We start from the raw sequence: 14,157 nt of genomic DNA on the forward strand, positions 1-14,157 counted from the left end.
ATAAATCTATTTGAATCTTTTTGAGGTGTTAAGCAATCTGGCAGTTAAGGAAGTGTTAATTCTGTGTTATTTATATGACCTTTCAAAGGCATTCAATGAAGCTACACATAAGAGACCAATAAAAATGTAGTGGATTGAGGCAAGCTATTAGCATAGCTAGTGAGTTGTTTACAAGTTTGAAGACTGAGAATAGCGCTAATGGGACTGATTGGATCTGTCAAGTATCTTTGAGGCCTCTGGCTTTCACAAGTGATTTGGATAGGTAAATAGATGTATTTTCATATTTGCTAATGACACCAAGTTTGGTGCCATAGCATGCAGTGCAATAAAAGCAGAAGGTTCCAAATTAAGTTGGCTTAGATGAGTGGGCAGAATTGTAACATAGTTCATTGTGGTCAAGTATGGTCATCTACTTGGGTCATGAAGATTGATTACAGTATTTTCTAAATGCTCAGGAGTATGCTTGTGGATATGCTGGCCTTCAACGCTAAGGGGCTGAAACACAAAGAGTGAAATGTCATATCAGTTTTAAAAAACTGATGAAATCTTAGTAAGCTTACTGTGGTCATTCTGGGCACTGCACTGAAGAAAGGTGTTGCAAATTCTGTGTGTACAAATCATATAAAGGAACCAAATGCATTCGGTGACCCCGATGGGGAAAAATACAATGGACAAGATTATATTTTGGAAAAATTAACTCTAACAAAATTAGAACCATTGCAGAGTAAGCATGAATTAACATGCAAATGATGTCTTGTAACAACCAGGAAATTAAATTTCAAAAAGCTTATACAACAAAGTCTCCCATTTATTCTCAGAGGGTTGGATCCAAAGTCCTATCCAACACCAGTTCTACCATCCCACTCCAGTGACTTTCATGCGTAGTGTGATCCACGTACAAACAGTGCTGCCTCCTGATTCAGCCATTGCTGTGTCGTCCTCAGGTTTATGACCAACCCCAACCCTAATAAAAAATCAAATAAGAAATGGATGAAGTGTCAAGAAGTATAGTCTTTGAAACCATTTAATTGCAAAAGGAACATTGGTTTTGGAGGGGATTCTGTGCAGACTTTATGGCATGATAAAGGAATTAAATTGGGAGGACAGGTTGTGTAGATTTGCTTGAGTAAATTGAGGGAAACTATTTCCTTTTTAGGTTATTCTAGAACAAGTCAGCAATAACTTCAAAGAAGAATTGAGCAGTGGAGGTACCAGGAAGCAATTATGCCTATGGAGTGCTGGAAATCTTCTCAAAGTCTTCAAAGCCGCAAACTCAATTAAAACTCCAATTAAAACTGAGACTGATTGATTTGTTTTAGACATGGACATTAATAGTAATGAAATCAAGATGGATAGATATATATTGGCTGGTAGTATTCTAATTGTATTCAAACACTGGAATAGATTTCTAGTGCTACATAACGTTAACCTACTGAATATTATGTACAAGTTCAGATAACTAGAAAGGAGGCATTTGAGATGTGACCATCAACAGATTTGTCGAATAACAAATGGTGTAGTATTAATAGATTCAGAAGATAAACTCAATCTGAATATGACAGGAAAAGAGGAGCACATGAGAGGAGTTTTCGGTTGACACAGAAATTTGTTTGACATTGAATGAGATTCTGGATGATCTGACAATCCCCAACTCCACATTTTTGCCTTATCCCCATAACGTTTGATTCCCTTACTGACTAAAAATCTGTCTATCCCAACCTTGAATATACTTAACAACCTAGCCTCTATAGCCTTCTGTAGGAAACAATTCCACAGATCGACTACTCTCTGAAAGAAATTCTTCTTCATCTCTGTCTTAAATAGGTGACTTCTCAATCCGAGATTGCGCTGTCTGGTCCTGAACCCTTATACAAAAGGGTGCAACTTCTCCACGTCTAACCTGTCAAGCCCCCTCAGAATCTTGTATATTTAGAAAAGGTTTTCTCTAATGTTTCTAAACCATAATGAGTATAAGCCAAACTGACTGAAATTCCCCTCGTAAGAAAACCTCAGTGTATCTGGAATGAATCTAGTGAACCTCCTCTGGACTGCCTCCAGTTCTAGAATATCTTTCCTTAGACAAAGGGATCAAAACTATTCTCAGTATTCCAGTTGTGGTGAGACTAGTACCCTGTGTAGTTTTAGCAAAACTGCCTATTTTTCTATTTCACTTCCTTTGAAATGAAATCTTCTTTATTACTTGCTAATCTTGGATACCAGCTTTTTGTGATTTATGGATGAGGATCCCTAAATCCCTGTACTGCAAATTTCTGCAGTTTTTCTCCATTTCAATAATATTTTCTCCACTTCTTCCTGTCAATGTGTATGAATGCACATTTCACCACATTATGTTCCATCTGCCAAGTTTTTGTCCACTCGCTTTACCTGCCAATGTCCCTCTGCAGACTTTTAGAGGCACCCTCACTAATGCCTTCACAGCTAGTTGTGTCATTTGCAAACTTAGCAAGAGTGTATGCACTTTGTACCTCCAATTGGTTAATATATGTTGTAAGCAGTGAGCCTTGAGGTACTCCATTAATTACAGGGTGCTCTACTGACCTACAAGTGCTTTAGTTTCTGTCTTCTCTATTGCACAAACCAAGAACTGATCAGACAGCATAATACAGTTGTTCCAAATGTGTTGATATGTGAAATATGGCTAATTCCATCTTCTCATAAACGTTTTTGTCTTAACTACTTAGGAGCTCCAAATGGATCAGCAAGCAAAGAAGCATCTTCAAGATGAGTTTGAAGCAGCACTGGAGGAGAAAGATCAACTAATTGGTGTTCTGCAGACACAGGTAGAGCTGCATAGCATGGTTGCATCTTGACTAAATGCCAGATGATAGTTAAACTGGTTGAAATGTTCTCAGTTTTCCAACAAATGGTCATGGTGTTCATCTTTCAAATTCTTGCTTAGTTTTTCAATTAACTAACAATGATAACTCTCCTTCTGTCTCCATGGATGCTGCCACACCTTTTAAGTTTCTGCAACACTGCTTTTATTTCAAATTTCCAGTACCACAGAATTTTGCTTTTATATAAATGCTGCAGTCGCACATGTGTAATAAGCTGCATTTACATTTCAGTAAAATGGCAAGGCTAATGACCCTCACCATTATTGATGTGAAAGATTTATAGTCATTTGTAGCATCGATATTCAGAATATGAATCAGGAAGCTGCTATCTCAGGTGCCATGCTCCTCCAAATGTGGTTGTTAACACTGGTTTGCTAACCAACTTAGCATTCCAATACATTGATTAAGATGGCAGTTTTCTCCCATTTGCTACTGTTGTAAATATTAACAGACTGCCTCAAACTGAAGATTGCTGATCTCATTCCAGGAGAACTTCAGTGGACATACAGTTAACCATCTTTTTGAATCACCCTGCTGCAAACCGTTGTGGAATGAGAGATTATACTATTATGTCTCCTGCTGTGGAGTTGTGTGTTCTTTATTAGGGGGAAATTATTGTTAGGAATCAGAAAATGGCAACTTTAACAATGTTTTCTGTCTGTCTTAATTAATTTGTGAAATCTGGCACATATGCTGACCAGAATACCTACATTATAGGATTCAAGACAGATAACTGAAGAACCTGGATGAATTATTTTCAATTTTTCAAAGTCCCTGGATTCTGCAACGGTCCCACTGGATTGGATGGTAGTAAATGTGTTCAAGGAAGGCAGGGAGAACAAGAAAAAAGAGGCGAGTTAGCCTGATGTCAGTTGTCAAGAAAATGTTGGGTGTAGTTGATGACGTTTGTGAAGGTCCCGCGCCCACACCTCTCCCCTCACCTCTGTCCAGGGCCCCAAAGAATCCTTCCACATCCGACAGAAATTTACCTGTACCTCCGCAAACGTCAGGTACTGTATCTGTTGCGCCCGATGTGGTCTCCTTGACATTGGGGAAACAGGATGGCAAATTGCAGATCGTTCAGAGAAGATCTCTGGGACACCCACACCAAGCAAACCCACCGGCCCATGGCTGATCACTTCAACTCCCCCTCCCAAGGGCATGCAGGTCTTGGGCCTCCTCCATCGCCAAGCCCTAACCACCTGATGCTTGGAGGAAGAACGCCTCATCTTCCACCTTGGGACCCTGTAACCGTATGGGATTAATGTGGATTTCACCAGTTTCCTCCTTTCCCCTCCCCCCACCTTATTCCAGTCCCAAGCCTCCAACTCAGCACCATCCCCTTGACCTGTCCATCGTCTTTCTCATATATCCGCTCCACCCTCCTCTAACATATCGCCATCTCCCCCACCTTTATCTATCTATTGCATTCTCAGCTGCCTTCCCCCACCCCTTCCACCCACCCATTTATCTCTCAGCCCCCTGTCCCACAAGCTTCATTCCATTTGAAGGGTTTATGCCCGAATTGTACGTTCTCCTCCTGATCAGATGCGGCTTGTCCTGTGCTTTTCCAGCACCATACTTTCGACTCTGATCTCCAGCAACTGCAGTCCTCACTTTCTCCATGCAAAACTAAGTCAGATTGTAAGCTGTAATGTAGCAGGAGTTTGCGAAAGAGCCTGGGCAGATTTGTCAGAGTGTGGACAAATGGGTGGCAGAGCATAATGTGCGCAAATGTGAGGTTACTCACTTGGCAAAGAAAAGCATATTTATTTTTGTGATGAGAAACTATTAATGTTAGTATTCAGATAGATTTGTGTGCAGGAATTTGCAGATATAGCATGCACAAGGGAAGGAGTATCATAGTATATTATTATTTTCAGGAATTGGAGTATTGAAGTTTTGTGCAGTGTTTTGATGAAAGCAAATTCAAATACAGTACTGTGTGCAGTCCTTCAACATTAAGTCTTTGGATCTCTTCGTACAAGTTCCCAGATCTGCTGACTGTTAACATCATTTGTTTTTATTTTAGCTTTCTACAGTATTTTTGACTACTGTTGAAGGGTACATTCAGTTAAAGGAGATTTATGGCACTAAATGCACTTGGCGCTATCAACATTCAGCATTTGTTCTTATTAATTTTCAGGTTGCATTATTGAAGCAAAGGATGGGACTTGCAGGGGCAAATACAGATCTGGGTGAATCCACCGTTCAAGCACCTGTGACTGAAAGTACAGAAGCAGTTCAAGCGAGTCCTAACAATGAAGAAAATAACATCGACAGTCCTGATGGATCAGGAGGTAATTCCAATTATATGATGCACAAGTTAAATAGTGGACAAGAAACCTTTCATAATTGGGCATGTGCAAACGTGCTGAGAGGGATTTTCCTGAGGAGATATAGGGCTATGATATATTGTAAATGTAATTACAGTCAGGGTCCTAATTGCTAAATATGCACAAGTCAGACAGCAACTTGAGACAAGGGCAAATGCTAGTTAAATTTGAAAAGCCAGAGCTTGACTGCTTAAAACAGCATCTTGTTGACTCGCTCCCCATTCAAATATATTGAGTTGCATGGAATAGATACATTTATAAATGGGGAGTAAACTCAAGACAAAGCTTGTCCATTGTGAAAATACTCTCTCAACTGTGTGTTAAGTCTAATTAGTGCTTTACAACCTCTTTGCCACTGTATATGAACTTTAGAAGTATGAGGTAGCATTGTGTAAGCTTTAGCTGCTGTTGGTGGTTTTAATAGATTGTTATTTTGTGTCACTTTTACTGTTTTTGGTTTTCTTTTAGTCTAATCTTCTCAGCATCTTCATTTATTTTGACATTAAATTGTATGTTTCACTCAAATTTTCTGTTCACACTCTACACTGTTCATTAACATTGTTTCAGTCTATCAAATGAATACAGTTACTTGCCCTGTTTACACAAACTCTGCATTCTTTGTAGAGCATGCCATGCTGTTTCAATCTTAAGCTTGCAGCCACTTGCTGTGTTAAAGCTCCTGGAATTTTAACCAGCGAGGGCTAGTCTGACATATATTGGGTGTTATTTATTCAGGGGCTGTATGGTTTATTCTGAGAGACAAAAAAAACTGTAAATGCTGGAATCCAAAGAAGACCAACAAGAAACTGAAAGAGCACAGCAAACCAGGCAGCATCAGGCAGGTGGAGAAGTAAATGTTTCGGTTATAACCCTTCTTCAAAACTGGATGTGGGGGCAGGATGAGCTACAAATAAAGAGATGGGAAAGGAAGAGTAGCAGAATGGTGAAGTAATGATAGGTGAGCATAGGTAGTAGAAAGAAGTGTTGGTAGGTGGAATGGAAGGGAGGAGGTGAGGCTGGAATGGGAGCCAGGGGATGGGTGGAAAGGTTATTTCAAGTTCGAGAACTCAGTGTTAAGTTCTCCGTGCTGCACGCTGCCTCAGACTGAAGATAAGGTATAGTTCCTCCAATTTGTGTTCTGAGTCACTGCGGCAGTGGAGGAGGCCGAGGATGGACATGTTGGACAGGGAGACACCACCACCCCCGACTTGAACTGTAGCTCCCTTTGCACCCACATCCAGTCCTGAAGAAGGATTATACCCAAAACATTGACTTCTCCACCTCCTGATTCTGCCTGACTTGCTGTGTTCTTTCATTTTCCTATTTGTAATAGTATATTCTGGTAAGCTGAAACTTTATTGCTGGAACAGCACAGCAGGTCAGGCAGCATCCAGGGAACAGGAGATTCGACGTTTCGGGCACAGGCCCTTCTTCAGGAATCAGGGCCTGTGCCCAAAACGTCGAATCTCCTGTTCCCTGGATGCTGCCTGACCTGCTGTGCTGTTCCAGCAATAAAGTTTCAACTTTGATCTCCAGCATCTGCAGACCTCACTTTCTCCTATTCTGGTAAGCTCTTTCATTTAAGTCCCTGTTTTATTCATGATTCTCTGAAGTACTTGTGATTTTTTGAACATTACTTGTTTAATTCCAGCATTAACAATTTCCCATGTAACCGCAGAAGATGCAACACCTGACCTTCACTTCCTTCCTGCTCACTATCACCTAAAAAGTCTCTCCAGATGAAGCAGCATTTCACCTGTACCTCCTCCAATCTTGTATACAGAGGAAACTCAATTATCTGAAGGACACAGGCAGAGATTATTTCATTGGGTTAATTGAATGCCGGGTAACATGGTTAGCCGCACATCGGGACCTTGCGATCTTATTCGGATGATCCGAAGTTCAGTTAATCAAATGCCAGATAATCGAGGTTCCTCTGTATTCTATTCGCTGCACCCAATGTAGCCTACTCAACATTGGAGAAACCAAGCACAGATTGGATGACTGCTTTGTGGAACACCTCCAGTCTGTGTGCAAGCATGACCCCAATCTTCCCTTAGCTGGTCATTTTAACACAACATCCTGCTTGCATGCCCGCAAGTCTGTCCTTGGCATGCTGCAGTGTTCCAGTAAATCACAGCACAAATTGGAAGAACAATATCTCATCTTCAGACTAGGCACTTCGCGGGCTTCTGGACTTAATATTGAGTTCAACATCTTTAAATTGTAAACCATTTCTTCCCTCTCTTTTGGCTTAATGTCATGTCTCCGCCATCCCAGTGTCTGTGCTTTCAAGTCTGGCAGGAGAAACCATTGTTCTGCTATTCTCACATTCTGATCACTTAATCTGAACTGTCAACATCTTTTCTCCCCACCAGCACCCTACACCCACTACCCCCACCACCAAACTAGAGCATAAATGCTGTCCCCTCCACACTTCACTTCAGCTCTGATGAAGAGTGATATAGACTTGAAACGTTGGCTTTCTCCTTGAGTGGATGCAGTCTGACCTACTGTGATATCCCGCATTTGTTGTTTCCAGTTCTAACAATTTCATTGTATGCAGTTTTCAATCTCAAGTTTAGTCATTTTATTTACAAATTGATGATGACTACAAGCATACGCATGATGCAAAGTGACATAAAAATCTGAAATTCCTGTTAGTGATTTCATTCCTTGTTCATAATCAAACAATGTTTTCTGCCTTGTATCAGTAAGTCATATTGAGTTGTGAGAAATGTTCGCAATTGGATGTAAATTAGGAATGAGGAAACATGTTTGACCTTCAAGAGTACCAGGATATGAACAATCCTTGTCTACTTGGGCTGACTTACCTGCGAGACTTGTAATTCTCCTTGAAATTGCTAATAGAACAATTCTTAGATAGCTGTCAGTGTTAAATGTTTAAAGTGGGTATCTTTGGGAGTTATTGAAGTGAATTAAGAAAAATGCTGACAATCTCGGCTTTTTTTTTGCAGTTGCACTTCAATAATTGTTTTTACTATATGTGGCTGCTTTTTGAGCTTATCGAAGTATCGGCTTGAAATTTGGCAATTAATATTTAATGTATTTTTTAAGTTGCTAATGAACTAACTTAGTCAGTTGATATGAGGAACAGATCTTGCGTGCTGTAGGCCAGTGTAATAATAGAATGATAGAGCTGTCCCTGAGGTCCAACTCATCCATGCCGAACAGAAATCCTAAATTAATCTAATCCTATTTGACAGCACTTGGCTTGTATCCTTCTAAACTCTTCCAGTTAATATACCTATCCAGATGGCTTTTAAATGTTCTAACTGTACTAGTCTCCATCACTTCCTCTGGCAGCGATACATGCACAACCCTCTCCTTGATGAAGTCGCCCCTTAGATCCCATTTAAATCTTAAACCTATGCCATCTAGTTTTGCACTCCCTCACCCCAGAGAAAAGACCGTGGCTATTGACCCTATCCATGCCCCTCATGATTTTATAAACCTATATAAGGCACCCCTATCCCCTGAAGCTCCAGGGAAAATAATCCCAGCCTATTCAGTCCCTCGCTGTAGCTCAAACCCTCCAACTCTGGCAGCATCCTTGTAAATCATTTCTCAACCCTTTCTGATTTCACAGCATCCTTCCTATAGCAGGGAGATCATAATTGCATGCTGTATTCCAAAAGTGGCCAAACTAATGTCCTGTACAGCTGCAATATGACATCCCAACTCCTATACTCAGTGCACTGATCCAGAAGGCAAGCATACCAAATGCATTTTTCACTACTCTACCTTGAACTCTACTTGCAAGTAACTATGAACCTGCACTCCAAGGTCTCTTTGTTTGACAACACTCCTCAGGCCCTCACTATTAAGTGTATAAGTCCTGCCCAGATTTGCCTTTGCAAAATGCTGCACCTTGCATTTGTTTAAATTAAACTCCATCTGCCACTCCTCAGTGCGTTAGTTTATCTAATCAAGATCCCCTTGTAACTTCACCGTCCATTACACTTCCAATTTTGGTATCATCTGCAAATTTACGAACCATACGTACTATGTTCATATCCAAATCATTGTAGCACACCACTGGTCACAGGCCTCCAATCTGTGGGCGGCACGGTGGCACAGTAGTTAGCACTACTGCCTCACAGCGCCTGAGACCTGGGTTCAATTCCCGCCTCAGGCGACTGACTGTGTGGAGTTTGCATGTTCTCCCCGTGTCTGCGTGGGTTTCCTCCGGGTGCTCCGGTTTCCTCCCACAGTCCAAAGATGTGCAGGGTCAGGTGAATTGGCCATACTAAATTGCCCGTAGTGTTAGGTAAGGGGTAAATGTAGGGGTATGGGTGGGTTTCGCTTCGGCGGGTCGGTGTGGACTTGTTGGGCCGAAGGGCCTGTTTCCACACTGTAATGTAATGTAATCTAATCTAATCTGATCTGAAAAACAACTCTCCTCCACCACCTTCTGTCTTCTACCTTCAAGCTAGTTCTCCCTAAATAGAAATGTTGAGTTCAGCATTTCAAAAGTGAGATTTAGACAAATGAGATGATGATGATGTGAAATTTCAGGCTTGCTTACTCATTCATGATTTTATAATAACAAGAATTAATTCGAATTATTTTGGTGATCCTGCTAACACTAGAGAGTTCTTACTTGGGCAACTTGCATTGTACTATATGTTTCTCTTGGTTCTGTTGCTAACAACTGTGTGGTCACTGTCTCACACAGAGGGATCTGGAGATGCTGCTAATTCTTTATCCGTTCTTCAAAAACGAATAAAGAGGCAAGAAAATCTCTTGCAGCGTTGTAAGGAGATGATTCGTACACACAAAGAGCGTTGCACCCAGATGACCAGTGAAAAGGAAGCCCTTCAAGAACAACTGGATGAACGCTATCAGGAGCTGGAAAAAATAAAGGTGATTGTAAAGATGAACAAAGCTTTCTTTTGTGATGAATTCTCTTTATAATCCAACAACAACTAGGGAGAGAATAGGGCCCCTCAAAGATCAACAAGGCGCCCTTTGTGTGGAGCCACAGAAAATGGGGGAGATACTAAAAGAGTATTTTGCTGTGAAACAGGGTATGGAAAATATAGAATGTATGGAAATAGATGGCGACACCTTGCAAAATGTCCGTATTACAGAGGAGGAAGTGCTGGATGTCTTGAAACGCATAAAAGTGGATGAGTCCCCAGGACCTGATCAGGTGTACCTTAGAACTCTGTGTGAAGCTAGAGAAGTGATTGCTGGGCCTCTTGCTGAGATATTTGTATCATCGATAGTCATAGGTCAGGTGCCGGAAGACTGGAGGTTGGCTAACGTGTTGCCACTGTTTAAGAAGGGTGGTAAGGACAAGCCGGGGCACTATAGACCAGTGAGCCTGACGTCGGTGGTGGGCAAGTTGTTGGAGGAAATCCTGAGGGACAGGATGTACATGTATTTGGAAAGGCAAGGACTGATTAGGGATAGTCAACATGGCTTTGTGTGTGGGAAATCATGTCTCTCAAACTTGATTTGAGTTTTTTTTTAAGAAGTAACAAAGAGGATTGATGAGGGCAGAGCGATAGATGTGATCTATATGGACTTCAGTAAGGCTTTCGGCACGGTTAGATCTCATGAAATACAGGGAGAACTAGCCATTTGGATACAGAACTGGCTCAAAGGTAGAAGATAGAGGGTGGTGGTGGAGGGTTGTTTGTCAGACTGGAGACCTGTGACCAGTGGAGTGCCACAAGGATCGGTGCTGGGTCCTCTACTTTTTGTCATTTACATACATGATTTGGGTGTGAGCATAAGACATACAGTTAGTAAGTTTGCAGATGACACCAAAATTGGAGGTGTGGTGGACAGCGAAGAAGGTTACCTCAGATTACAACAGGATCTTGACCAGATGAGCCAATGGACTGAGAAGTGGCAGATGGAGTTTAATTCACATAAATGCAAGGTGCTGCATTTTGGGAAAGCAAATCTTAGCAAGACTTATACACTTAATGGTAAGGTCCTAGAGAGTGTTGCTGAACAAAGAGACCTTGGAGTGCAGGTTCATAGCTCCTTGAAAGTGGAGTCACAGGTAGATAGGATAGTGAAGAAGGCGTTTGGTATGCTTTCATTTATTGGTCAGAGTATTGAGTACAGGAGTTAGGAGGTCATGTTGCGTCTGTATAGGACATTGGTTAGGCCACTGTTGCAATATTGTGTGCAATTCTGGTCTCCTTCCGATCGGAAAGATGTTGTGAAACCTGAAAGGGTTCAGAAAAGATTTACAAAGATATTGCCAGGGTTGGAGGATTTGAGCTACAAGGAGAGGCTGAACAGGCTGTGGCTGTTTTCCCTGGAGCGTCGGAGGCTGAGGGGTGACCTTATAGAGGTTTACAAAATCATGAGGGGCATGGATAGGATAAATAGACAAAGTCTTTTCCCTGGGGTCGGGGAGTCCAGAACTAGAGAGCATAGGTTAAGAGTGAGAGGGGAAAGATATAAAAGAGACCTAAGGGGCAACTTTTTCACACCGAGGGTAGTACGTCTATGGAATGAGCTGCCAGAGAAAGTGGTGGAGGCTGGTACAATTGCAACATTTTAAAGGCATTCTGATGTGAATATGAATAGGATGGTTTTGGAGCGATATGGGCTGGGTGCTGACAGGTGGGATTAGATTGGGTTGGGATATCTGGTCGGCATGGACTGAAGGGTCTGTTTCCGTGCTGTACATCTCTATGATTCTAATATATGCTGAAAGGACTTCAAGTCCAGATGTCATTGGATATTTAACACTTGGCTCAGAACTGAAATTGATTTGTTTTCCAAAAACAATTGTGTTAATCTTGTGCTCCTTGTGCAACCCGAGTTATTGGGCAATCGGATGACACATAATTGGAAGATCTTATCCAATGCAAAAATATTTCCATTTATTCAGAATTCCATTGTAATATTTATTTCCTTCCTTCACACTGACTGACAAATGCTACAATAAACTTTACTGCCTGACTGTCTTGCACCTCGAACCAGGTCTGCAGACTTTTTGCCATCCAACGGTGGTTAGCTGTTTGTAAAAGGCTACTCGGCTGCAGTTTGTACTTTTAAAGTATTGTTTCTCATAATGATTATAACACCGGAAAAGGAGGCCATTTGACTCAACAGGTCAATGTTGCCTCTCTGTAAAGCAAATGGTGTCGCAGTCACAGTCTCATCCCTGCAGCACTGGAAGTTGAATTTAAGTGCTGGTCCAATTTTGTTTTGAGATTATTCCTTCTTTCCAATTCCTCCACCCTCATAGGCAAAGAGTTTGATGTCAATACAATTTATTGTGTAAAAGACAGACCTTCTACATATCCATCCTGTGACATTCGTCCAAATCCTTAAGTCTGTGTTCCCTTGTTTTTAGACCACCATTACATTATAACGGGAACAGCTTTTCTTTGTTTAAGTTATTCAATCTTATACACCTCTAACAAATCTCCCTCCATCACCTTTGCTCCAACAAGAGTCCTAAATTCTCTAACTTAACCTTGCAGCACAATTCCCTTGTAAAAGCAGCCATTCTGGTAATTTTTGTGCCTCCTCAAGGATCTTCCGGGATCTTTCTAAAGTGCAGTGACCAGAATGGAAGCAAGACTTGGTTAATCCAAGCCTTATGAAGATAAAGTACAACTTCTATTTAAGAAATCCCAGATTCTATATGTTTCACTAACTATTCTGTTAATATGTCCTGCCAAGTTCAATGATCGATGCACATGATCTACTTATTTTTGGACTTCTCATAGAATGTCAGTTTGAAAGATATAGGAAAATACATATTTTAAAGGTGTACAGGTTCAGATGTGTTTTTTAATGAAAACCAGCTGCTAACATTTTGAGCATATTAAACAAATATTGTGTATACAAGGCTCTTAGAGTCCTTTTGATGTTCAGCCTGACATGCCTCCAAATTTTGAGTGTTTGGGTTTTCTGCTGATTCAGAGTCATGGAGATATACAGCACAGAAACAGACCCTTCAGTCCAACTTGTCCATGCCGACCAGATATCCTAAATAAATCTAGTCCCACTTGGCTCATACCCCTCTTAAACTTTCCTATTCATATACCCATCCAGGTGCCTTTTAAATGCTGTAATTGTACCAGCCTCCACCACTTCCTCTGGCAGCTCATTCCATACATGCACCACCCTCTGCGTTAAAACAAAGTTGCCCCCGATCCCTTTTCAATCTTTCACCTTTCATATTACTTAAACAGATGCCATCTAGTTTTCGACCCCTGACCTCAAGGAAAAGACTTTTATCTATTTATCCTATCCATACCCTCATGATTTTATAAACCCTATTTAAGGTCACCCCTCAGCCTCCGACATTCTAGGGAAAATTCCCCCTGCCTCTTCTGCGTCTGCCCAGAGCTCAAACCCTGCAACCCTGGCAACATTCTTGTTAATCTTTTCTGAAGCCTTTCAAGTTTCACAACATCCTTCCAATACCAGGGAAACCCTATCCACATTTTAGGCATAAAAGAATTAACGAGCAAATGCTTTTCATAAGGCCATATAAATAATGTTAAATCCCATCCCTAAACTATTTATTACCACCCTTAAATAGTTAATTAGGTTTCTTGGTCACATTCTAACCAAAAACAAATCCATCCTGATTATTGCTGATCAGCCCATTTTTAATTAATCTGTTCAATTCTGTTCTGAATAACAAATTATCATAACTTTCTCACAAAGGGCCTTAGAATAAAGGGCTGAAATTTTTCTCTTCATCTTTCATAAATTGCCATTGTCACTTAATTATTTTCAAATCCAAGGACAAATCTCTCATTCAAGAGGATTTTGGAACATCATGATTGAAGTATCTACAACTTCCCACCTCCTTTAACACCCTTGTATGGAAACCACCATGTCCTGAAGATTTGTCCATCTTTAGTCTTATTAGTTTTTCCATTACTTTTTCAAACTTGCATTGAATTTAGTAAGTTCTTTTTAATTTTCATGTCCCCAGCCCCTTACCA

The 14,157-nt window shown here is 40.9% G+C and overlaps 1 protein-coding gene across 4 annotated transcripts in view; it reads left to right on the forward strand.

The window, feature by feature from the left end:
• golga4 (golgin A4) overlaps positions 1-14,157 on the forward strand; it is a 192,005-nt gene that overhangs the window by 64,616 nt on the left and 113,232 nt on the right. For all 4 annotated transcript variants that reach the window (XM_087986136.1, XM_087986137.1, XM_087986138.1 and 1 more), the window contains 3 exons: positions 2,703-2,801; positions 5,005-5,158; positions 9,894-10,081. In XM_087986136.1, the coding sequence (XP_087842262.1) occupies positions 2,703-2,801; positions 5,005-5,158; positions 9,894-10,081 (441 nt within the window). The remainder of the gene's footprint in view (positions 1-2,702; positions 2,802-5,004; positions 5,159-9,893; positions 10,082-14,157) is intronic.

This window comes from Chiloscyllium plagiosum, unplaced genomic scaffold (assembly GCF_037043375.1).
Source record: "Chiloscyllium plagiosum isolate Xiang-an unplaced genomic scaffold, Cpla_swu_hap1 HiC_scaffold_4, whole genome shotgun sequence".
NCBI lineage: Eukaryota > Metazoa > Chordata > Chondrichthyes > Orectolobiformes > Hemiscylliidae > Chiloscyllium > Chiloscyllium plagiosum.